Below are 23508 nucleotides of genomic sequence, written 5' to 3'. Positions count from 1 at the left end.
CCCCATCTTGTCCCTTCTCCCACCCCAAGATGGCGTGCATTCTGAATACCCCTTTCCCTAATCTGCCCTCCCTTTTATCTCCCCCACTCCATCTCTTATTCCCTTCCCCTTTTATTTTTCTTTAGGGCAGGATAGATTTCTGTACCCCATTGCCTGTATATCTTATTTCCCAGTTGCATGTGAAAACGTTTTTTTAACATTTGTTTTAAAACTTTGGGTTCCAAATTTTCTCCCTTCCTCCCTCCCCACCCACCCTCATTGAGAAGGCAAGCAACTCAATGTAGGTTATACATGTGCAGTTATGTACATGTGTAGTCATGCAAAACACTTCCTTAATACTAATGTTGTGGAAAACTATATTTCCCTTCATCCTATCCCACTCCTCATTTATTCTGTTCTCTCTTTTGACCCTGTCCCTCCTCAGAAGTGTTTGCTTCTGATTACCCCCCTCCCTCTGCTCTCCCCTTTATCATCCTACCTACTCTCTTATCCCCTTCCCCCCTATTTTCCTGTAGGGTAAGATAGATGTCCATACTCAATTGAATGTGTATGCTATTCCCTCCTTAAGCCAAATCCAATGAGAATAAGATTCACTCATTCCCTCTCACCTTCCCCCACTTCTCTTCCACTGTAAAAGCCTTTTCTTGTGAGATTATTTACCCTATTCTATGTTTTTCTTTCTCTTGAATCATTTCTTTCTGGCTGCTTGCAATATTTTCTCCTTGACAAGGGAACTCTGGAATTTGACTATAATATTACTGGAGATTTTCCTTGGGGAATCTCTTTCAAGAGGTGATTGGTGGATTCTTTCTATTTTTATTTTACACTCTGGTTCTAGCATATCAGGGCAGTCTTCCTTGATAGTTTCTTGAAAGATGATGTCTAGACTCTTTTTTGGATCATGGCTTTCAGGTAGTCCAATAATTTTAAAATTATCTCTCCTGGATCTATTTTCCAGGTTAGTTGTTTTTCCAGTGAGATATTTCACATTGTTTTCTATTTTTTCATTCTTTTGGTCTTGTTTTACAGTATCTTAATTTCTCATAAAGTCACTAGCTTCCATTTGCTCCATTGTTATTTTTAAGAAAGTATTTTCTTCAGTGAGCTTTTGGACTTCCCTTTCCATCTGGCCAGTTCTGCTTTTGAAACCATTCTTCTTCTGATTGGCTTTTTCGACCTCTTTTGCCATTTGGATTAGGCTCTTCAGTGTTGTTTTTTTTTAAAATCTCCTTTAGCAAGCTATTTACTTGTTTTTCATGATTATCTTGTATCACTCTTATTTCTCTTCCCAGTTTTTCCTTTACTTCTCTTACTTTCTTCTCAAAATCCTTTTTGAGCTCTTCCATGACCTGAGAGTGATTCATATTTTTCTTGGAGGCTTTGGATGTAGGAGCTTTGACTTTGTTGTCTTCTTCTGGTTGTATGTTTTGATCTTCTTTGTCACTAAAGATTCTTTGGTCTGACTTTTTTTTGCACAATGTGCTCATGTTCTCAACCAATTACTTGATTATTAAACTCTTTGTTAAGGTAGAGGTCTGCTTCCAGTGTGGAGGATGTACTGTCCCAAGCTTTGGGGCTTTTCTATAGCTATTTTCAGAGATACTTCTAGGGACCTGTAAATTTTCAGTTCATCCAAGGTGATATGATCAAGGACAAGATGTTTACTCCTTTCCTGGCCTGTGTTCTGGTCTATGAGTGACCACAAGCACTGTTTTCTGCCTTGGAACTGTGAGGAGGATTCTCTCTTCATTGCTGCCACAAGCTTCACCATGCCAGTGCTCCTCCTCGCCTCAGGACCACCATCCAGAACTTCGACCCAGATCCAAGTAGAGACAAAGCAAGAGAATCCTGTCTCAGGACCAGCAAAAGATCCCTGCAATCCTCCTCTGATCAGCCACTTGATTCCCCCTCAGTCTGTGGGCCAAGAGCCCAGAAGCAGCCACCGCCCCAGGGTTATGCCAGATCTGGGGCCTGACTGGGCTCCTCTCTCACTCAGGTCCGACAGACCTTTCCTACTGACCTTCTAAGTTTGTGTTTGGTGTTCGTATGTTGAGAAGTCTGGAAATCACCACAGCTCTCTCTTTGATTCAGTGGCCTAAGGCCTGCACTGGGTTAGCTGAGGCCTGGTCTTTGTCTGTGCCTCCCACACTGAACTGCGCTCCTTTCCCAGCCTGGTGCAACAGACCTATCCAATAAACCATCCAGGTTGTCTTGGGCTGGAAATTTGTTTCATTCTGTCCTTTTGTAGGTTCTGTTACTCTAGAATTTGTTTAGAGCCATTTTTTACAGGTATTTGGAGGGCTTTGGGGGAGAGCTCAAGCAGATCACTGCTTTTACTCTGCGGTCTTGGCTCTGCACCTCCAAGTCTCCTCAGTTTTAAAATGGGCATAGTAATAAATAGCACCTACCTCCTAGGGGTGTTATGAGGATCAAATGAGATTATCTTTGTAAAGTGTGTAGCATAGTGCTTTGCATATAGTAGATATTTAATACATGCTTGTTCCTCTTCTACCCCCTACCCTGCCAATTGCTTGGCAGAGGAGAGTATTGTTTGATTTTTGTCTTTGAATCCTTACTACTTAGCACATAAATAGGTGCTTATTAAATATTTGTTTAATGATTGACAATAATTTTGTTGTTTGTTGTGCATTCATTTTTAGTTGTGTTTTACTCTTTGTAACCCTATTTGGGGTTTTCTTAGCAAAGATACTGGAATGGTTTGCCATTTCCTACTCCAGCTCATTTTACAGATGAGGAAACTGAGGCAAACAGGGTTAAGTGACTTGCTCAGGGTCACAATGGCTGGTGAGTGTCTGAGGTCAGATTTGAACTCAGGAAGATGAGTTCTTCAGTTTATGGTTCATATTCCCAGGTGGTTAGTAAACTCCTTGAGAACTGGCATATTGTCTTCTATTGCTTTATATATATTCTAGAACACCTAGCAAAATGCAGGCAATTTCCAGCTAAGTAAATAGTTGTTTGAAATGAAAAGTTTATTTATAAATTGGTTGACTATGAGAAAAATGTGTTCTGATATTAAGTGGTTATTAGCTTTCCCACGTAGTCTGAAGAGAAAAATCTGTTTTTGACAGTAGGTGAAGTAGTAAACCAGTAAAGAGTATGCCTGAAACCTTTTGATCCCTGAGGAGGACTGTGAGGAGTGAGGGTAGGAACTGAGTGCTTGGCTTCTCCAAAGGTGAACTTTTCCCATGGTAGGCACGTGGGAAGAGCTTTTGATCAGCACAGGGCTGCTTTGTGGTAGTTGTATGTGTAAGTACCTTGTATACATGAGTTCATAGAATTGGTTAGTTGATTTGATTTGATAAGGGAGAAAGCAGTAGAGGCTGGAGCACATGTCAAAAATCCATCTCTATTATCAAGATGGATTAAGAAAAGAATATGGTGAATTATCCTGCTAATAATCAAGTATTTTCATCTTTTATCAGAAGGATTTTGAGAAGGAACGATTTGAGATAGTTGTAATTTCAATTACATTTATTCATGAAATGTTGCCTAGAATGGGAAATGAAATATGGCAAAGGTAAACAGTACATTTCCCACAAGGATATACAGTGTTCTGAAGTGATTTTCCCACACATTAGGATATTTTTATTAAGTGATTTCAAGCTGTTTTAACTTTCCAACCTCTATTGTTTCTTCTCTTTTCCTTTTTTTATACAAGATTACTGTTTTCGTGTATAAGGTACAAAACAACGATCAATGTTTTATTGGTCAAATAATCATTTATTCATACGTTATTTCCATTCCCCTAATAGTTGTCACTATTTGTAAGCACAAAATTATTTGTAAGCATGAAAAATATACCAGATAAAGAAAGAAAAAATGAAGATTCAAGAAGGTTTCATGCCAGTAGGGGAGGAAAAGATATATAGAGAAGATTGGAATTTGAGTCATGAAAGATATTCACAATCCATGACAGCATGTTTTGGGGTTTTTTTTGCTTTTTGGTGAGGCAATTGGGGTTAAGTGACTTGCCCAGGGTCACACAGCTAGTAAGTGTTAAATGTCTGAGGCTGGATTTGAACTCAGGTCCTTCTGACTCCAAGGCCAGAGCTCTATTCACTACGCCACCTAGCTGCCCCCCCATGACAGCATGTTAAAGAATAATATTTGATATAAAGAATCTATTCTATAGTCTTAGCTTCCACCGGTTGTCGTAGTTGTTTTCCCATATGCTACAGTACAGAGGCAATTGTCAGCCTGGGTATTTGGACAAAAATTTGCAGTTGTTAGCTCAATGTAGAATCAGTCTTAACTTAACCATATTGACTTGAAAATAGGCTGTGTATTCTTCCTTTCCTTGAATCTATTTTATACAAAACCTGAGCCTGTAGTCATGTTCTTAGTATCCCTGTTTGGAGCAAAGGTGACATTATTGGACAGTTAGGAAGAAGAATACTACAAAAGTGACAGTGAAGGGAATGTGTTAAGTAAGAGGAAGCACAACAGCAAAAAGCTTGTATTCTAATGGAGGCATAATAAAGGGGAGCTATAAAGGGGAGGAGCTACCTAGAACTGAGAGACCAAGGGGCTGAATCCTAGGTTGTATAGAAGAAAGGAGAGTTAGAGTTGTTTTGTCATTACAATGTCATTGTTATTGTGTACATTATTCTACTGATTCTGCTCACTTTATTCAGTGTCAGTTCATCTGGTTCTTCCTATGTTTCTCTGAAACTATCTTTCACTATTTCTTATAGCATAATAGTATTCTATTACATTCATTTACCATAATTTGTTTAGCTGTTCCTCAATTAATTAGCATTGCTTTAGTTTCCAATTCTTTACCATAAAGAGCTGCTATACCTTTTTTTTTTTAACATTTGGGGACTTATTCTTTTCTTTTTCCTTTTTTTTTTCCAATCTCTTTGGGTGAGTAGTTGTTTTGCTGGATAAAAAAGTCTGCACAGTTTAGTGACTTTTTTTTTTCTTAATAGTATTTTATTTTTCCAGTTACATGTAAGGATAGTTTTCAACATTCCCTTTGATAAGATTTTGAATTTCAATTTTTTTCTCATCCCCCTACACCCCAGACAGTACGCAATCTGATATAGGCCATAAATAGATGTACAATCATATGAAACATATTCCTACATTAGTCATGTTATGAAAGAAGAATCAGAACAAAAGGGAAAACCATGAGAAAGAAATAAAGAACAAAAAAGGTGAAAATGCTACCTTACCATCTGCATTCAGACTTCATAGTTCTTTCTGTGGATGTGGATAGCATTTTACCTCATGAATCTTGATAGTTGTATTGTTGAGCAGAACTAGCTCTAGCAAAGCTGATCGTCACAAAATGTTGCTGTTACTGTGTAGTGTTCTCTTGGTTCTGCTCACTTCACTCAGCATCAGTTCATGAGAATTTCTCGATTTTTTTGAAATCCATCTGCTAATCTTTTGTTATAGCAGAACAGTATTCCATTACATTCATATACCACAACTTGTTCAGCCATTCCCCAATTGATGGGCATCCCCCCAATTTCCAATTCTTGGCCACCACAAAAAGAGCTGCTGTAAATATTTGTGTTCACGTGGGCCCCTTACACTTTTTTATGATCTCTCAGCAATAGAGACCTAGTAGTGGTATTGCTGGATCAAAAGATGTGCACTTTTTTAGCCCTTTGGGCATAATTTCAATTGCTCTCCAGAATGATCAGATCAGGTGACACACAGTTTAATGACTTTTGAGAGGCACTTCTAAATTCCTTTCCAGGATGTTAAACCAATGTGCAAGTCCAACAAGATTAATTAATGTACCTGTTTCCCCAAAGTTCCTCTGGCATTTGCTTTTTTCCTTTTTTTTGTCCTCTTTGCCAATTTGATGAGTGTGAGGTATAACCTCAGAGTTGCTTTAATTTGCATTTCATTAATTATTTGTGATTTGAATTTTTTTTCATGTACTTGTTGATAGTTTTGGATGTCTTCTTTTAATGATTGCCTATTCATAAATTTCGCATTACCGTTTCTTTCAACAGATCTTTATATTTCATATCCTTAAGGCCCTCTGCCATCTTGGTTGCCTTCCTCTAGAATCTGTAGCTTATGATGTCCTTCCTAAAATGTGAGGCCCTGAACTGAATACAATATTCCAGATGGGGGCCAGATGGGGGCCAGAGGAGGCAGAGTGCAGAGGAACTGTCTTTTACCTAGTTCTGAATCCCTTTTCTCTTTTCTTTTACTAGCTATGTAACTGTGGGCACATCCCTTAACTCCTTTAAACTCCATTGTAACCTGGGGATAACTATACCTCTGTTTTGTCTTAAAGAGTTGTGAGATTCAAATGCCGTAATGTGCGTAAAGTGCTTTGTAGGTCTCAAAAGGCTAACAATGACAATTACTATTTTAATTCAGCCTAAGATTGCATTGGCCTTTCTGTTGTATATTGAACTTAAAATTAATCCTAAATTAAAAAAAAAATAAAATCCACTGTCCTGTTGGCAAAACTATTTCTCAAATGTGTTTGAATGACCTAGAACTTGGAGGCCACATGTGGCCTTCTAGGTCCTTGGGTATGGCCTTTTGACTGAGTCCAAGTTGTACAGAACAAATCCTTTTATTAAGGGGATTTGTTCTGTGAAATTTGGATTCAGTCAAAGGGCCACACTTGAGGCCCTAGAGGGCCACATGTGGCCTCAAGGCCGAAAGTTCCCTACCACTGTCCTAGGTTATATCCTCCTTCATTTACACTTGAAAGTACAAACATTTAGGCCGAAATGGGGTCTAAAAACTGAGGCCTGTATTCTTGGAACCATACCCAAGGCCTTCTTTCATTGGACTTCACTAACCAGGAAGGAATCACACCCAAGAGAAGAGCATACAGGCACAGCCAGTCAGAGATGCTCTAATTCACCATGTTAGCAGACCATAATCAGTTGCAGAATATATCTGCACATGCCCCAGAGTCTCTCCAAGGCCCTCCACTGCACATCACCCCAGTTCTCTTAGAAAAAGCGTGCTCTCTCTAGCCTCTTCCTTGTGGGGTGGGATGAATGAAAAGCCCAGAGACAGAGTTTCTGGGTAATTAGTAATCAGTTTATTAATTAGGCTAGCAAATAATAAATTGATGGTCAGTGGTTTCTCTCCATAACCAAAGACAAAAGACTATGGATGACATATCTTTGGAAAAGTGAGTGCCCCTGACAGGCCAAGTTAAACCCTGATTTGTGAACATTCGGTGAGGGGGTGAATATATTAATGAAGAGATGGGCCAAAAGTCTTCAGCTTCTCCAGCTCCTCCTGCTGAGAACTTGACTTGATCTTTAGACTGAGTAGCATTCCAGGACAAAAGAATCCATCTCTACCCTGAAGACTTACCTTGAATAATGGTAGAGTTTACAGGGACATGTGCCTAATGCTTTTTAGGGCTAGAATTCAGCTAGATTAAATTCTCTTTACACTTTAATCAGAAATGAGCTCTCCTAGTTAGGTGGGGTCCAGCCAAGGATTGAGAAGAATGTTCCTGGAATCTCATCTGTCAGCCTTGTTCTTCTGAAGGACTGGCTGAATGACCTATAAGGCCTGGTCTTTGAATGAGGAAGTAAAAAGAGAAAAACACTTGAATCCCAATATTAATAATTGATGATTAATAACCATTTCTCTTAGGGGAGAAGTACATCCATAGAGTAGGTTTATAAAGACTAGGTTTCTTGACCAGTCCTTGGTTACAAAGGTACTGCTTGAATGAATGAAGGAATGAATGAGGACTTGGTATATCAAAGATATAATCTCAGTTTAGCTAGCTCCTGATGCTTAGCATGCTCTTATGCTATACTCTCCTTATTACCTCTCCCCCTTCACTTCCCCTGTGTAGCTCAGAAAATGCCAACTAATGCTAATACTAGTCTAAGTATAACATAGGAAGGCAGATATACTGCTCTAATCAAAGAACATACTCCTAATCTAAAAGCAATTACTTTTCTGTTAGTTGGCGTTTTGGATTATTTGCTCCATTGCTTTACCTCCGTTCATGCAGATTATAGAGCTATGGCTGCAATTATTTCACCTTTCCCTTATTATTTTGAAATAAAATTTGTGATGACTTTTAGGAGATCAGAACAGTGTCACTTTGTGTTCAGAACATGGGAACCAACCTGTTCTTTAAAGTACTCTTAAAAAGTGCTTGTCATCTGGATTTGGAAGTGGGAACAGTGGCTCAAAGTTATGGATTGTCCACTTTTGAAATTTGAAATGATCTTTTGTCTGTGCCCTTTATGAGCTATGGTATTTGTTCTTTCTTTGAGAACAAAACCCTAGTCTGTATTTTTTCAGTGTTTGCCAAATGTAGACCTCTTTTCAAGTCCTTCCAGCACCCAGTTCCCTTCACATCTTTGATCTCCTTTCTCTTTGTGTCAGACTTCTAATAACTGAAGTATTGACAATGATATAATAATATACGTTGGTGATCTTGATTGAGCAAAGCACAAGGTATCTCTTTTTAACTAGATACTAAACCAAATGTAGCACCTGATGGGGTTATCATAGCAGTGCTACTCCAAAGCATAACAATTGTTTGGGTCATTTCTTGTTAATATTCTGGCAAAATTTTATATCAGTTAGATTTTTAAAAAGTAATGTGAAATGACACCCTGTTGAATATATGCAAGCAGGGACAAAATGGCATTAGAAATTGGTTTTGCCATTGAAAGTACATTTGCCTGTCGGACACAAGATCTGATAAGCTACTTCAGGAAACACTCAAGTGTTTGTGCCTTTTATAGTAAGAGTTGACTGCAAGCCATACCCTTTGTATTTTTAAGCTTTGTGTGTTTCCCTTAGCTCATTAAGGGAAAGATTGCCTGAGCAGGGGCCATTTTTGTCTTTTGCTTTTAAAAACAAGGATTATTTCTTGTGTATCTTTACATCCTCCACAGTGAGTGGCATTGAACTTTGCCCATATTAGGCATTTAATAAACAGGTTTGTTTTAATCAACCAAGTTCAGTTTAATGAAAAGGTCTGAGGCACTCCCCTTAAATCTCAGAGGGTTAAGCAGCTTTTCAGTAAGCACATCAGGCTCTCAGACATTTGCTCCTCTGGCTTCTGTGCCTATGTTTAGCTTGACCATTTGTGTTTCCAGTCTATTTCAGCAGACAGGATGGATTTTAGAATTTTTTTTCATAACAGCCAGACTTCTTTGTGTATATTGTATATAAGATTAAATCTAGAGTCCACAAAGCATGAAATTAACCATCTAATCTAGCTCTGTGCCTCAGGATAATGGAGTATAGTGAAAAGAATACTGGAAAGAATGAGTGAAGTGAATGAATGAATGAAAAGGCTTAGTAAATGATAGGTCTAGATGTTTAGGGGGTGCTGGGACCCCAAAATCATGACAAGTGGGTCCTTCCTGAAAGAATTCAATCCAAGCCTTTTTTTAGCCAGAGACAAGGTTTATTAAAGATCCGCCATATTAGCCAGACTCTTAAGGAATCTGAGCATCTGTGAGCTATTGGCTAGACAACTAAAGGCTAGTTGATGGGATTATAGCCTGAGGCGAAATTCAGAGATTGGAAAGTCCAGGGCTTTTCCTTTCTGGGGTCTGGATCCCAACCCTATCAGTAAGTACTTACTGCATCCCAGACATTTTGCTGAGTACCAGAGATAAAACAAAACAAGCCAACAAGACACTCCTTTCCTTCTATGGACTTAGATTCTGAGTGGGGAACAAAACACCAAAAAGTAAGATAGATTTGGAAACTTGGGGAGGAAAGAGAAGAAAACGTGACTATTGGCCAGAAGATAAATCTGGTTCCAGGCAAATACATCTCTCAGAGTCTAGGGTCCTAGTGTCTGAGTTCTGGTTTTGGGAAGTGAAGGAATCCTTGCTTTTTAGAGTTTCAGGTTCTATGAGAGAGAAGGGGAAAATAGCACACAGAGAAGGATTCAGCTACAGAACATTTGGATAGATTTGAACCTAGTGGTCCAAAGGCCAAAGTAGGTCAAGGCCAATGATTGCTTGGCTGCCAAGTGTGGTGTGACAAGGCATGTAGAAGCGCCTGAATGGCTAGAGGGTCCAGGGGTTTGGATGCAGGTAATCCAGCTTCACTAAAGTATAGAGAGAAAGATACAGCTGATGTGCCATTTTAATTAATAAAAACATTGATTTCTAATGTTGAATCATTTGTCAGTGCCAAGGACTTTAATGTTAAGAACTTTTGCGTCCATAGCTAGCTATGGCTGCTGATGCTATAGCCCCAACTTACACAGCAGCCACTGTCACTGGACAGTAGGGGCTACAGCACTAGCAGCAAAGGCATATCCCTATTGGGAATGCTGCCCTGGCCATTGAGGGTGGGATTGGCTGTGGGCAGAGCTAGTGGCCTTCAGGGTACTACTACTTAAGGTTCGATTTAGGGCCCTGGTGCCTGCCTTTGTGAGGGCCTGAGGGCAATGGGTGGTAGTTGTGGTGACTGTGGTTTTGGTCACCTGCTGCTTCAAGGAAGCCACTTTGTTGACTTGCTTCCTGATATAGTATCATGGTATGGTGTTTCCTTGCAAGTGATATTACCATACCTTCTCCAAAATGGCCTACCAGTTTTTCATTTTGTATAGTTAAAGTCCCATTTCTTTTTTTTTTGTTTGTTTTGTTTTGTTTTTCGCTAGGCAGTGGGGTTAAGTGACTTGCCCAGGGTCACACAGCTAGTAAGTATTATGTGTCTGAGATTGGATTTGAACTCAGGTCCTCCTGAATCCAGGACCGGTGCTCTATCCACTGCTCCACCTAGCTGCCCCTAAAGTCCCATTTCTGATTTGTTAGATACATTCTCTCCTTTTTAGGGGATCATAGTGGTGATTGGTGTAGGGAGCACAATATTATCTGTTACTGGTTCTGTACTTTGAGTTCTCTGATTGTATTAATTAACTGAAAGGGATCAGAATATGGGACTGGAATGCTTCCCAGCTTACACAAGGTTAGCTAACAAGAGAATTTGGAGGATCTTATCTCCAATCCCAGGTGCTGTGGGGCTATTTGGACCCACATAGCTATGAAGTTATATTTAGAGTAATTGTGAGAGACCTTCTTTTGATTGGTTTTAGGGGCAAAAGCAAAAAAATAGAAATAAGCGGTTTTAAATTGCATATTATAGTACATGCATGGTGGGTATACAGGATAGTACCCAACCAGTATGGGAAAGGATCTTTCCAGGGAGTATTGCCTCTTATAGCCTTGGATTCTTCTCTCAACCGAGGATCAGAGGCTATATGGCTTTTACTTTGGGGATTCTACATAGGAATGCTAAGCTTCTTTAGGGGAGGGAAATAAACTGTAACTACACAAAGAAATCCATTGTAGGGGTTGCGTATATACCATCCCTGCCAGTGGGGAGGCTGAGGCTGAAGAGTATTCACACTGAGTTTGACATAACTATGATGAGCTTCTGGGATCACCAGCTTGCCTAAGGAGGGATGAACTAGCTCAGATGTGAAACACAGCAGGTTGGAGCTCCTGTGCCCATCATATTGGGATCAGGGTCATGAGTAGTCTCTGTATTTCCATCCTGGGTGAGACAGGGAAAACTAGTCTTTTTCTTTTCTTTTTTTTTGGCTAGGTAGTGGGGGTTAACTGACTTGCCCATGGTCACACAGTAAGTGCCAAGTGTCTGAGGCTGGATTTGAACTGAGGTCCTCCTTACTCTAGGGCTGGTGCTCCCTCCACTGCGCCACCTAGCTGCCCCCATGAAAACTAGTCTAAAAAAATACACAAAGGTCTTAGCAGGGTTGGAAAGGCCGTAATTATTAATGTAGCTATTTAAGAATGTGTGTATGCATGCATATATTTTATAGTAAGCAGAATATCAATTCCCATTCCCCAGAATGAGGGAGGATAACATTTGAAATTAAAAAATTCTAAGAGACAAACATATCTTTATATACATAAGAATAGTAATTTGAATTATAAACCAGACACTGTGAAATAAACTGCAGGAGACATAGTACAAGGCTTTTTCGATGATGTTTGCTTCTTAATCATGTTATTTTTATGATTTGCCCCCTCCTCCATTAGATTGTAAACTCCTTGTGAATAAGGATTAATTTTTTTTGTACTTATAACTGCAGCTCCTTGCAGAGTGCCTGGCGTATAGTAGATGTTTAATAAATAATTGTTGATAGGTGGATTGGACTTTTCCTGGTATTATAGAAAATACAGTTAAGCAACATTCTGCATCCCTTATCATAAAGGCTTCTCTCTTGGGTGGGGAGATATGTTTTTCTTCCTCTGCCCTCCAGGGCCAATTGTAATTGGTCATTATAATTAGGCATAGTTGAGTTGTCTTTTAGTGTTTTGATTAACAGTTATTCTAGTCATTTTGTATATTCTGGGTTTATTGACTTCATTTTACCTCAGTACGCACAGGTCAGCCTATGTTCCAGCTACCCAAAAGAGACCTAAGTCACTTTTGACTCTTCTCATTTCCACCTTCCTTCCCTCCTCCCATTTAGCCAGTTTTTTAGTGCTGTCAATTTTACTGCTTCCACAGCATTCTAGATTCTGCTTTTCTTTTCCACACTCTCTGCCTACCACCCTTGTTCAGGTCTCCATTGCCTCTTGTCTAGACTTCTGAAGAGAAGAGTTTGTTTTGTTTTTTGTCTTTGTGTTCTCAGTACCAAACATAGTGCTTGGCATGTAATTGTTCCTTACTAAGTGTTGCTGGGAAGATGAATGATTGATTCTTTAAAGTCGGAGGACTACGACGTTAAGTTCAGACACAGGTACTCATGGAGCTCATATAAGAAAGAGGACATTTGATAAAACAGAGAAGATAACATGTATTTCTAAAGGTTTATTCATTATGATTTTTCTTTCTCCTCTCAATCAAACTCTGTATTTAATCTCGTTATTTTAAATGACCAGATGTATATTAAAATATAAATTAGGCTTTACAGAGCATCTGTGCTATTATCTGGAATTGTTTTATCTTTATTTTAAACCTGCTGTTTTGAGTTTCACAATTGAGATACAGATCACAGTAAGATGGTCTGTAAATCTCTTGCTTTTTAACAGGCATCATGAGCTCCCTGTCTCTTATTTTAGAGGGACAGTTTTAAATTAGAGCTCTCTGATGTAAGATTTGCAGCTGTTAATTGTGCTATTTGTTCTTTCAGGGGAAATCATTTTATACTTCAGAATTAGGACAGATATGTGAGAATTCCCATCAGCCAGTGTGGATTTCTTTCTTCAAGCTCTTCCAATACAACCAGCTATATAAGTTTCTCAAATAACCCTTCTTGTGCCATGTTCTGTGGCTTGCATCAGAAGAGGAATTTGTCTTCATGAAGATTCCTAACATTGGTAATGTGATGAATAAATTTGAGATCCTTGGGGTTGTAGGTGAAGGTAAGTTAGATTTCCTGAATTAACTGAATTCTTGAGGAATGTTCAGTAAAACCTCATTAATAATGACTCAGTTTGAAATTTGTAATAATTCGTTCATATCTCTCACTGAGTGAAATGCTGAAATTTCCTTCTATAAAATTTGAGGATGGCATAATCCAATCTACAAACAGTAGATTTTTGAATTGAATTCATGAATGAAAAAAACCTGTCCAATTAAAATTCTGTAATTCAAATTTCCTCAAATTATTCTTTATTAATGAGGTTTAATTGTATTTTAGAAAAAATTTGTAAGTGCTCATTAATGAAAGAAAGTAAAAGGATCACTAACTTATTGCTTAAAATGTGTATATTTAAAATTGGCAGATGCTATATAGCATTTTTTTCTTACAAAATACTTTATTGGTTCTAGTTTGAAACAGTAGCATTTCTTAGTTTTTCTAGCTAAATAAACTACTCAGTCTTTTTTGCATCAAGTTCTTGTGAAGAAGTGTTTTTTTTTCTTAAATAAGAATCCAATGTGATGATTACTCCAAATCTGAAACATGAAGCTGTAGAAAACAAATGGCATCCTCCTATGTGCCACAGATATTTTCCCTTTTGTATTAGCGTTCCTAAAAATGAAAATAGTTTTGCATATGTAAATAAATGTATCAGAGAAATAAATAAATCAGATAATTATTTCATTTGCACAGGAAGCACTGTATTACCACCCTTCTTTCTGTCACCTTCCTTGATGAATTCCTCCATTTTCTCTGCTCATACAAAGAGTAGATAGAAATTATCATTTTGGTTTGGATAAGATAATTTTTAATAAGATAGTAAAAGAAAATTTATCAAGATAAATTTCCCAGAAGGTAGTGAAAAGTTTTTCTATAAAGGCAAGTTAGCTGTATACTGGGGAAATCTGTGACCATGTTGAATGTCCTGTTGCCATGTACATGTGAGAAAGTGTCTGTCTTTTTCTCCTACACTTCAGAGATTCTGTACTCATGCAGACTATAGGATGGGTTATTCCCCAGAACCTGGTAATGCTTACTACTAGCTATAATTATAATTCCTGTTGTGCTAGAATGTGAATAAGAATTTTTTTCCCCTATGAGGATAAATATCTAGACATCCTGTAGAAGATTTAAACATTTTATAGACCAAGATATTTTGACAAACTTTATGTTTGATCTTACTTGGGAATGATTTGCATGACTTTTAAAATATGAATTTTCAAGCACCTAGTATCATTTTAGTAAGTTATCAATTATAGAGAATTAATAAATGAAATTCTGGTATTCTGAAAGAGTTCATATTTGCCCCCAGATTGAGAACTTAATCTTTTGCTTGTAGGATAATGTCAGTTCTTAAGTACATGTAGTATTCCTTAATCTTGGGCTACTGCTAATAGTTTTCTTCAAGTAAAGGAGACCTAAAAATGCTTGTTAAATTGATGTGGGGAGGAGGCAGGAGAGGGACTTGAAATTATCTTTTTTTAAGAATTTTTATCCTTTAGTTTTATTTTATAAAGCATTGAGATTTACTGATACTAGATTCATAAAATATGTGGAGTGAGGTTTTAGTTCCTCTAAATATTCCAGCATATATACATTTGTTCATATTTTTTTATTTTTATTACAGGAGCCTATGGGGTTGTACTAAAATGCAGGCACAAGGCAAGTAGAGATTTTTTTTAAAAATGTGCATGTATTTAATTGTTTTGAAACTAATTTGGTGCCATGTACATATGGGCACTTAGTACTGTTTGGAATGATGATGTTACTTATAACTGAAATTGAAATTACTATATGAATGCAGAATAAGAATAGAAGTATGATTAACTTCCACAGCTGGTACAGGCCTTTTCCTGTTTAGTCAAGATCTGTGATCATATTTAGCCTGTTTAAAGAAATAGTATAGAGGTCAGCAGGTGCATCATGAGCTCGTTTTATTGTTGGTTGGAATAGGAGGATGCAACAGAATGGTAACTAAAGCATTTATTTTTGTGTTAAAGTTACACGTAAATATTTATGGTCAGGGAGGAGGTTCATTAAATATTATTCCTGTTGACCTGCAAATCTTTAAAGCCTCAGGAAGTTTACTTTAGATTTCAAGAGGGAGAATAATGAATTGGTATTAATATGGGATAATTCCCAGATGTAGTTTTAATCTCCCTTGAAATGAATCATATTTGTAAAATACTTGACTATACAACAAGTTTTTTTAGAGAAATCGTATGGAATTTTTGGAGCTGCTGCTTATCGGATAGTATGTGGTGCATAAACAGTAGCCGTCAGGTGGCCAATGTTGAAGCTGTTCAGCATGTTGTTACTATAATGATAGTAATTATGATATGGATTCCCAGTTGTGTTGTACTTCATGTTTGCACTTTGTTAGGATCTGGGTTTTATCTTTTGACATAAAGTGTTGGCAAATTGCTTGAAAATTCAGCAAGAGAATTTACTTCAAATTCTGATATAAGCTTATGTTGCAAGATTTTTATTTTCTTTCCTTCTCTAGAGATCTTTATATGTGCTTAAATGGAAGGCCTTAACAGAGTTTAATTTGAAGAAATAATGTTTTTTTCTTAAGACTAGTTTCATGTTTCAAGTAGCTTATCTTCTAATTCATTGCATATTATTACCTCAATTGCATGTTCTTGGCTTATTTCACCTATAACATATATTTTAACACCTACTTGCCAGAATATTTAGGGGAAAAATGTTATTTTTTCCGAACTTGATTAAGGATGTCTAGGAATTAAAAATAGCAAATGAAAGGAAATCAGAGTAAGCTTAGTACCTCTAATACCTTTTAAAGAACATATTATTGTATAATCATTTTGTAATTATTTTAGTTATTCATCTTCAGGTATTAAAAATACCTCAGGCTGTTTTAAAGTAACTTCCCGAGAGGCTTGTTCTGAGGAAACAGATTATTAGTATCTAATGTTAAATATATGCTTACTCCTTGAAGAAAAGGTATTTTTCTGATGCTTTAGCCCATTTACATTTTATAGCAAGTAGAAGCTTTAGCCCTAAACTTGAGAATTCGTGGTCATCCGTGAAATGTAAATCATCTAACAGTTATATATTGTTTCTTAGAGATAGGGATTGGGCCTATCATTGGTTTAGGTTATTCCCAGGTGAGGAATTTCCCTCTACTAATGCATCTTGGTAATCTTCTAAAGCATTGAAAAGATTAAGTGGCATATACATACAAAGTCACATAGCCATTATGTATCTGAGGTGGGTCTTGAACTCAGGTCTCCCTGGCTCCAAGGTCAGTTCTCTATCCATTTTTCTTGTTTTCTTCCAGCAACTCTATCCTTATTTTTTTCTATAACCTATCTCATCTTTGGGATTGGAGACCAGGTCGTGGAACCCAATATTACCTTGGCTTCATTTAAGCCTTTCTCCCTTTCTGTGGGGGAAATTTTTTCCCCCACTGGGTATTATAAAACTTTCTTTGTAAGTAGATAAGTTATGATGATGGTGATGAAGATAGGGTTTCCAGTTCAAATCCTGTATAGTTCATTTATCTTTAATTGATTCCATAGCTGTAGACCACACACTGCACTTATCTTGTGATGAACAAGAATTCATTTAAGGGCTGAAACATGCAAGTCACTGTATTAGGTTCTGGGAATACAAAGACAAAAAAATAAAAACATCCCTGTCCTCAAAGAGCTCATGTTCTTTTGAGGGAAGCATATACACAGAAAAGTAAATACAAAGTAACTTTAGGGTTGGTAGCAAGGGAGAGTGCTAACAATTTGAAGATTCAGAGGAGGCTTAAGTAGGAGGTGGCACCTAAACTGAAACTTGAAAGGAGGAAAGTAGGAAGGCTGCTACGGAGTCTTGGAGGGATCAGTGAAGAGGAAAACTATCAGGGCATGAGGATGGGCCTTGTGAAGATATGGGATGTTGGAGATGAACTGCTGTCATTGGAGAATGGAACAGAGACCGTTTTGGCTATAATGTAGGGTGAGTGATGGGGAGTAATTTGTAAGAAATTTAGAAAGGTCAACTACAGCCAGATTGTGAAGGGAATAATTTGCAAAAATTATGTAAAGGAAGGCTGTAGTTTGATTGCGAAATGCCAAACGGACATATGTATTTTATTCAAGAGGCAGGAGGGGACCAGTGAAGCTTTTGTTGTTGGGAGGTAACAAAATCAGGCCTTTGTTTCTGGAATATTAATTTGGGAGCCATTGGGCAGTTGGAGTCGGGAAGACAGACCAATTAGGCTATTGTAATACTCCATTTAAGAGCTAATAAAAGCCTGAACTCTCAAGTGATAGCAGTGTGAATAGAGAGAGTGGGTCAGATGTGAGAGATATTGTGTAGAAAGAATCCATGAGTCATGGTTGGATATAAGGGATATGGGAGAATGAAGAGTCAAGAATGGCTCTGGGGTTGCAAACCTTGGGTGTCTAGAATAATGATGGTGTCTTCTACAGAAATGGAAAAGTTAGGAAGAAGGTTCAGTTTGGTGTGTCATCTTTTGAACATAATGAATTTGCCATGTATGTAGAGCTTCCAGATGGAGATGTTCACCAGAAACATCTCAGGAGAGAGACTAAGGCTTGTATATATGAATTTGGGAGTCATCTACTTAGGATAATTTTATTCTGGGAGCTAATGGGATCACTGAGAGAGTATATAGAAAAAGGAGGAGAGCAGATTCCTGAGTTAGTATGTTGGTATGGATATTAAACTCACAAAGGAGACTGAGAGGGACTGGTCACATAAGAGGAGAATCAGGTGAAAGTAGAATTGCAAAAACTGAGGAAGGAGCTTGGGAAGCAAGGTAATCAGTAGTGTCAAATGCTATAATCAAGAGGTCAGGAAGGATGAGGATGGCTTTAGCAATTGAAAAATCATTGGTAACTTTGGAGTTTCTGCCAAAACCATATTATTAGAGGTTGAGAAGTAAGTGGACAGTGAGAGAGTGGAAGCAATTATGACTTTTTACTAGGAGTTTGGCTGTGAAAGGGAGAAATAGAAAATCAGAACATTTGTTGCTATTAATGAAAAAACGTTTCTAAGCGTACACTGTGGTGATAGTGTGGCCCAGTAGTTTCAACTTTGTGTAGGAAAAATAGGACTTTTCTTTTTGTATTTTAAGTGGTCTTGTATGTTTTAAGAAAAATGTCTGAGTCTTAAAGGAGACAGAGAAAGTGTCAGAACCCACTATTGGGTAAGACTGAAGTACCCTTATATGAATTTTATTGTTTGACAGAACATTTTATAGTTGTTAATGCATCACTGTAGACTGCCAGCAGAAAAGACTTCAGTTTTAAATGGAAAATAATTACACTCTCATTTTGATAGCTCATTTTTTTTCAGACTGGTCTGCCCAGTTTACTTGGATATGATATGATGCGATGCAATGCGATGCGATGCAAAATGATACTATCCTATCCTATCCTATCCTATCCTATCCTATCCTATCCTATCCTATCCTATCCTATCCTATAGACACTCTGTATTTGTGATTATTCTAGGTTCTCCTAAAGCTATTTTTTTTTTGTATTTAAAAGGGTTATGTTTAGGAACCTACAAGCGTGGAAATTTTAGCTTCATCCTGTGTTGTATTCTCTGCTGGGCACAGAGGATATCAAGATTTTTAGCATTATCTTTGGCCTCTAGATGCTTATTCTAGTTTGGAAAACAGGACACCTGCATACACATAGTTTGGTCAAGTAGCACCTTCTATGTGTAGCTTCTTTTGATCTCACCCTTTCTTCAGTTGCTTTTGACTTCCCCCGGCTCCATTTTTTTGAATTGTATTTATCTGTAACGTATTTTATTAATGTGTATGTTGTCTCCCTTGGATGAATGCTAACTCTTAGAGGGAAGACACTGTTTCATTTTTGTCTTTGTAAGCCCAGGGCCTAGCACAATGTCTGGCAAATTAACAGGTACATAACAAGCTTCTTGATTAATGACTACTACATTAAAAAATAAATAACTATGAGAGGGAGTCTGGATGGTCATTGCATCACGGTACCCTCATAGCAAGAGGCTCACACAAGACCAACTCCCTGAATGTCAGTTTTTTCTCTTTTTCCTTTCAGTGTTCATTCTGTTTTACAGCATCCAGAAAGAATGGCACTGGGTGGAAAATTTTAGGCATAAATTAATGCTTAACTTAGAGTAACTGAACTCATTTTAGAATCAGCAGCTGTTTAGTCAGTAGACTTTCTACAGTACGTCTTTTTTTCAGCTAAAATAGACTTTCAGATCTAAAACCCAATGCTTAAAAATAGAACCAGAATTGGTGGTGCTCTTAGAATGATTTAGGATCTAAGAACAAGTGAATAAATCAAGATATATAATTGAGAATTAATAAGGATATTAGAATACTGTTTTATTCACAAGACAGTACAATTCACCATACATTCTGGATGACCTTTTTGAAATTTAATGAGAAGTGCTGACAGGTTTCATACCCTGGAAATTGAAAGGATTTTAAAGTGAGGCTCATTCTTTTTTGTATTGACTATTCTGTGGTTCTCTAATTTTAAACACAGTATACTGTATCAGAATAAATACCAAAGAATGTCATAGGTCTAATCCAGGGGTGAGGAACCTGCAACCTCAAGGCTACATGTGGCCCTCTAGGTCCTCAAGTGTAGCCCTTTGACTGAGTCCAAACCTCACAGAACAAATCCCCTTACTAAAAGGATTTGTTCTGTAAAACTTGGCCTCAGTCAAAAGGCCACACCCAAGAACCTAGAAGGCCACATGAGGTTACAGGTTCCCCACCTCTGGTCTAATCTAATGCATGATATTGCCATAGTTTGTTGGCTTGGTTGTATCATCAAAAAGTGTTTATCTTTTATGACTCTGACATGATGTTAAATTATTCTAGGCTTATCCAAGTCAACAGACATGTTTCTTCTCTACTGATATTCATGCTGTAGAATTGAAAATAACTGCAGTCGTCATTTATCTAGCACATTTTTATTCTGTATGCATATCTAGGTATACGTGGAAATGCTAATAGCAGCAAATGTTGAAATTGGCTTCAAATCAGCTTCTAAATAAAACCCTATATGTTTCACCCACATTAATCACAGTTTTGAGTGCTTTTAATTCTGTAGCTATTCCTTTTGTGGCCATTCTGTCCATTTGAAAGTTTATACATTATTACAGAGATGTATGAGTTTATCTCACTACTTTACCAGTACCAAAACATATTATAGTCTAAATAGTAGAGAGAGCTGAGCTGAAGGCAGAATGAATAAAAGTGCCAGGAGCCTGAGGGCCAGAATGCTTTAGGCAAGCAGACAGATGGAATGGAAGATAGGAGGAGTAGGTTTGCTATTACAGGACCTTGCTATAGAGATCCTTTAGGCTGTAATAGGTGATGGGGAATTAAGGGGTGAACATTATTGTATAAGGATCTCTTGCCAATCAGAAAAGGAAAAGTAGCCAACTATGTGAGAAACCTGAATCATGTGAAACATGTATTTTGTGTCCTGTGCTGAGATTTTTTTAAAAGTAGGAGATAGATTTCCCCTCCTTATGTAACTAAAGGTCTAGTTGGGAAAGGATAATTATACTTACGCTATCTATTCCTCAAGATTATTGTGAATTTCAATTACGATAATACATGCAAGCACAGATGGATAAAATAATTGCTTTTTATAGTTGAACATAAGCTCATCTTTGGAACAACTCCAGAAGCAGACAGGACAACAGGGATGACATACACATCATTTTGCTCTCGTATGTTCTCCTCTGCTAGGTCTCTATATTTTCAAAGTCATTTATTCTATGAAGCTTTGGAAATTATTATTTTGGAAGGCCACATATATTTAAACCACCAAATTTTTATGGATCAATGTTATGTCTAGACAGTTGTGGGCAACAGTTTTGTTTATGGTATTATTATGGTACTAGTATAGTTTATTGATTGAATTCTCCAGGATACTTTAATTTCTCTATTTGTAGTTGGAAGATTTCTCTTTTGTCAATTCATGAAGAATCCTGAGCTTTTCATGTTTAGTTCTAGCCATCAGTTCATGATTTTCCTGGTATTTAGGAGGGGGTAAATTCTTAAAGTCTGCATTGATGTCTGTTGCAGTTTCTTTGCTGTTTCCTTAAATCATTTCCATTGATCATTAAGTCCAAATTCCACTGGTGACAGTGACCTGGTTGGTCCTAAATTGTCATCGTTAACCCCATCCATTTCTGAAAACCAGTCCACCAGATTTAGCCAAATTATGTGACACTTCTTTATCCCCATATTGTTGTTGGGTTAGTTAATCTGGATGTTGCCCATTGAAGGCCTCTGTTGTTGGATCCTAGCCTTTTTGTAAACTCCATCTATCTAAAGATAAAACACGTTTTTTTGTATTCAACAAATCCAGTGATGTCTGCAGTTTTTTGATCTGTTTATCTTGTCTTTTAAGAGTCCTTATCAATCCTATTCTTTTTTGTCATGGAAGTGTTAATCTTTCTATTGTTGCCTTTATAGACCCTGCATTTTGTTTATATTGTATTAATTTTTATGAGGAGACTTTTCTGTCACAGTCCATTTTGCAATTCTGAAAGTATGTTTTATAATTGGCATTGTGTGTCAGTTGCTTTAAACATATTCATCCTATTCTGCTTTGATTTCAGGATTCCAGAAGGTCTCTTAATGTATTTATGCACAGCCAGCTCCCTTGATATCTTTTTGTTTCATGTTTTTTATTATTCTTATTCTTATTCTTTTATTCTTATCTTTTTCAGTGGGGTTCAAATATAAATGGTCTTGTGATAGATAAGTGCTATCTTACTATTTATTCTTTGTGTTTTAGTATTCTGTAGTCCATTAGAAAGGTGAATGAAAAAGCTGTTTTTCATAGTTGGATCAAAGAATTAAAATGTAAGCATCCTTGGTATAACGTTGGTGAACAAACAGCACAAATAGGGGTGATATATCAGCATCTTATTCTGTTTCTACATGTTTTCAATTTTAACAGTATCTATATTTTCAAAACTTGTCATTCCATATAGCTTGTGGATTTTCAGTATGTGGGGTATATTAATCAATGTTCTATCTGAGTGATTGTGAACAGCAGTTTGATCCATGATAATGGTCTGGTTCTATTATAGTTTATCCATTGAATTCCCCCGGGATATTTCTAATAGGGAGGATATCTAATAATCGTTTCCTCCTTTTTGGTGTGGAAGTGTTAATTTATCTATAGCTGCCTTAGTGTGATGGGCCATATGTATTAATTATTGTTATTGTTATGGAACAATGCAAGAATAGATATGATTTAGGTGATTAGTTGGCTCAAACTAGAAACACTCAGGTTGAAGAATGAAGAATGAAACATTTAAATTTAGCAATGAGAAACAGTTTACTAGGTCTTTGTTGACTGAATCGATTTGTCAAATGATGTGGAATGAGTTGAAAGATAAATTTGGTCCGCTAGAGGAATAGTGGTGCCATAATAGTTGACAAAATGATGCTTCAGCTTCAGTCATTTTCATCTTGAAGTGACAGAGGACTTAGTCTGTGCCATCACTGTGCGAAGTGTAAGGGATACAAAGGAATGGGAAAACACAAAAAACATCCTGTAAAGAGTTTACAAACTAATGGGTACATCCAAATGGTGGAAATATTTTGTTGGCAGCTATAAATGATAGGACTGATGAAAAAGATTGGATTGTAAATTTAGATGTCATCAGCTAACATTTGTAGCTGCAAACTTGGATAACCTTATCAAGGGAAGGAGAACAAAGGAGGAAGAATGTAGGGCTAAGGATGAATGATTAGATTAGAATAAACTCCACAGTTGGAAGAGTACTCTGTTATCAAATATAACCGAGGGAGGAGTTTCAAGCAGGTAGAGGTCATCAAGAATATCTGATGCAGGTCCAGAACTTAAAAGGGGAAACCAACATGGATTTTTATCACGTTTAATTATTATAGGATAGATGTGTTTGGTGGCAAGGTTAATGCAGTGCTGAAAAGAATACTTGGTAGTGTACCAAATGTATTACCCCCCACACCCTACCCCATTCCTCTATTCTCTGTTAGTTCAGAGAGCTATTACATGCTCTGTCAATATTTGGTCAGTGGATGGGGATGTAGTATATTGTTTGGCCACAGAATGGCACTCTACCTGCCTATTAGTTACTAACTCCCCTTGCTGAACCTC

The 23508-nt window shown here is 37.3% G+C and overlaps 1 protein-coding gene across 4 annotated transcripts in view; it reads left to right on the top strand.

Annotated features, from left to right (window-relative positions):
• CDKL5 (cyclin dependent kinase like 5) overlaps positions 1-23508 on the top strand; it is a 261982-nt gene that overhangs the window by 60876 nt on the left and 177598 nt on the right. For all 4 annotated transcript variants that reach the window (XM_021007395.2, XM_021007396.2, XM_021007392.2 and 1 more), the window contains 2 exons: positions 13124-13355; positions 14982-15016. In XM_021007395.2, coding sequence (XP_020863054.1) covers positions 13292-13355; positions 14982-15016 — 99 coding nt within the window. In that variant the 5' untranslated portion in view covers positions 13124-13291. The remainder of the gene's footprint in view (positions 1-13123; positions 13356-14981; positions 15017-23508) is intronic.

The sequence above is a fragment of the Phascolarctos cinereus genome, unplaced genomic scaffold, assembly GCF_003287225.1.
Source record: "Phascolarctos cinereus isolate Bilbo 61053 unplaced genomic scaffold, phaCin_HiC Scaffold_726;HRSCAF=1367, whole genome shotgun sequence".
Taxonomy (NCBI): Eukaryota; Metazoa; Chordata; class Mammalia; order Diprotodontia; family Phascolarctidae; genus Phascolarctos; species Phascolarctos cinereus.
Note: the sequence above shows the minus strand (reverse complement) of the source record. Positions and strands in the feature narration are given on the sequence as shown.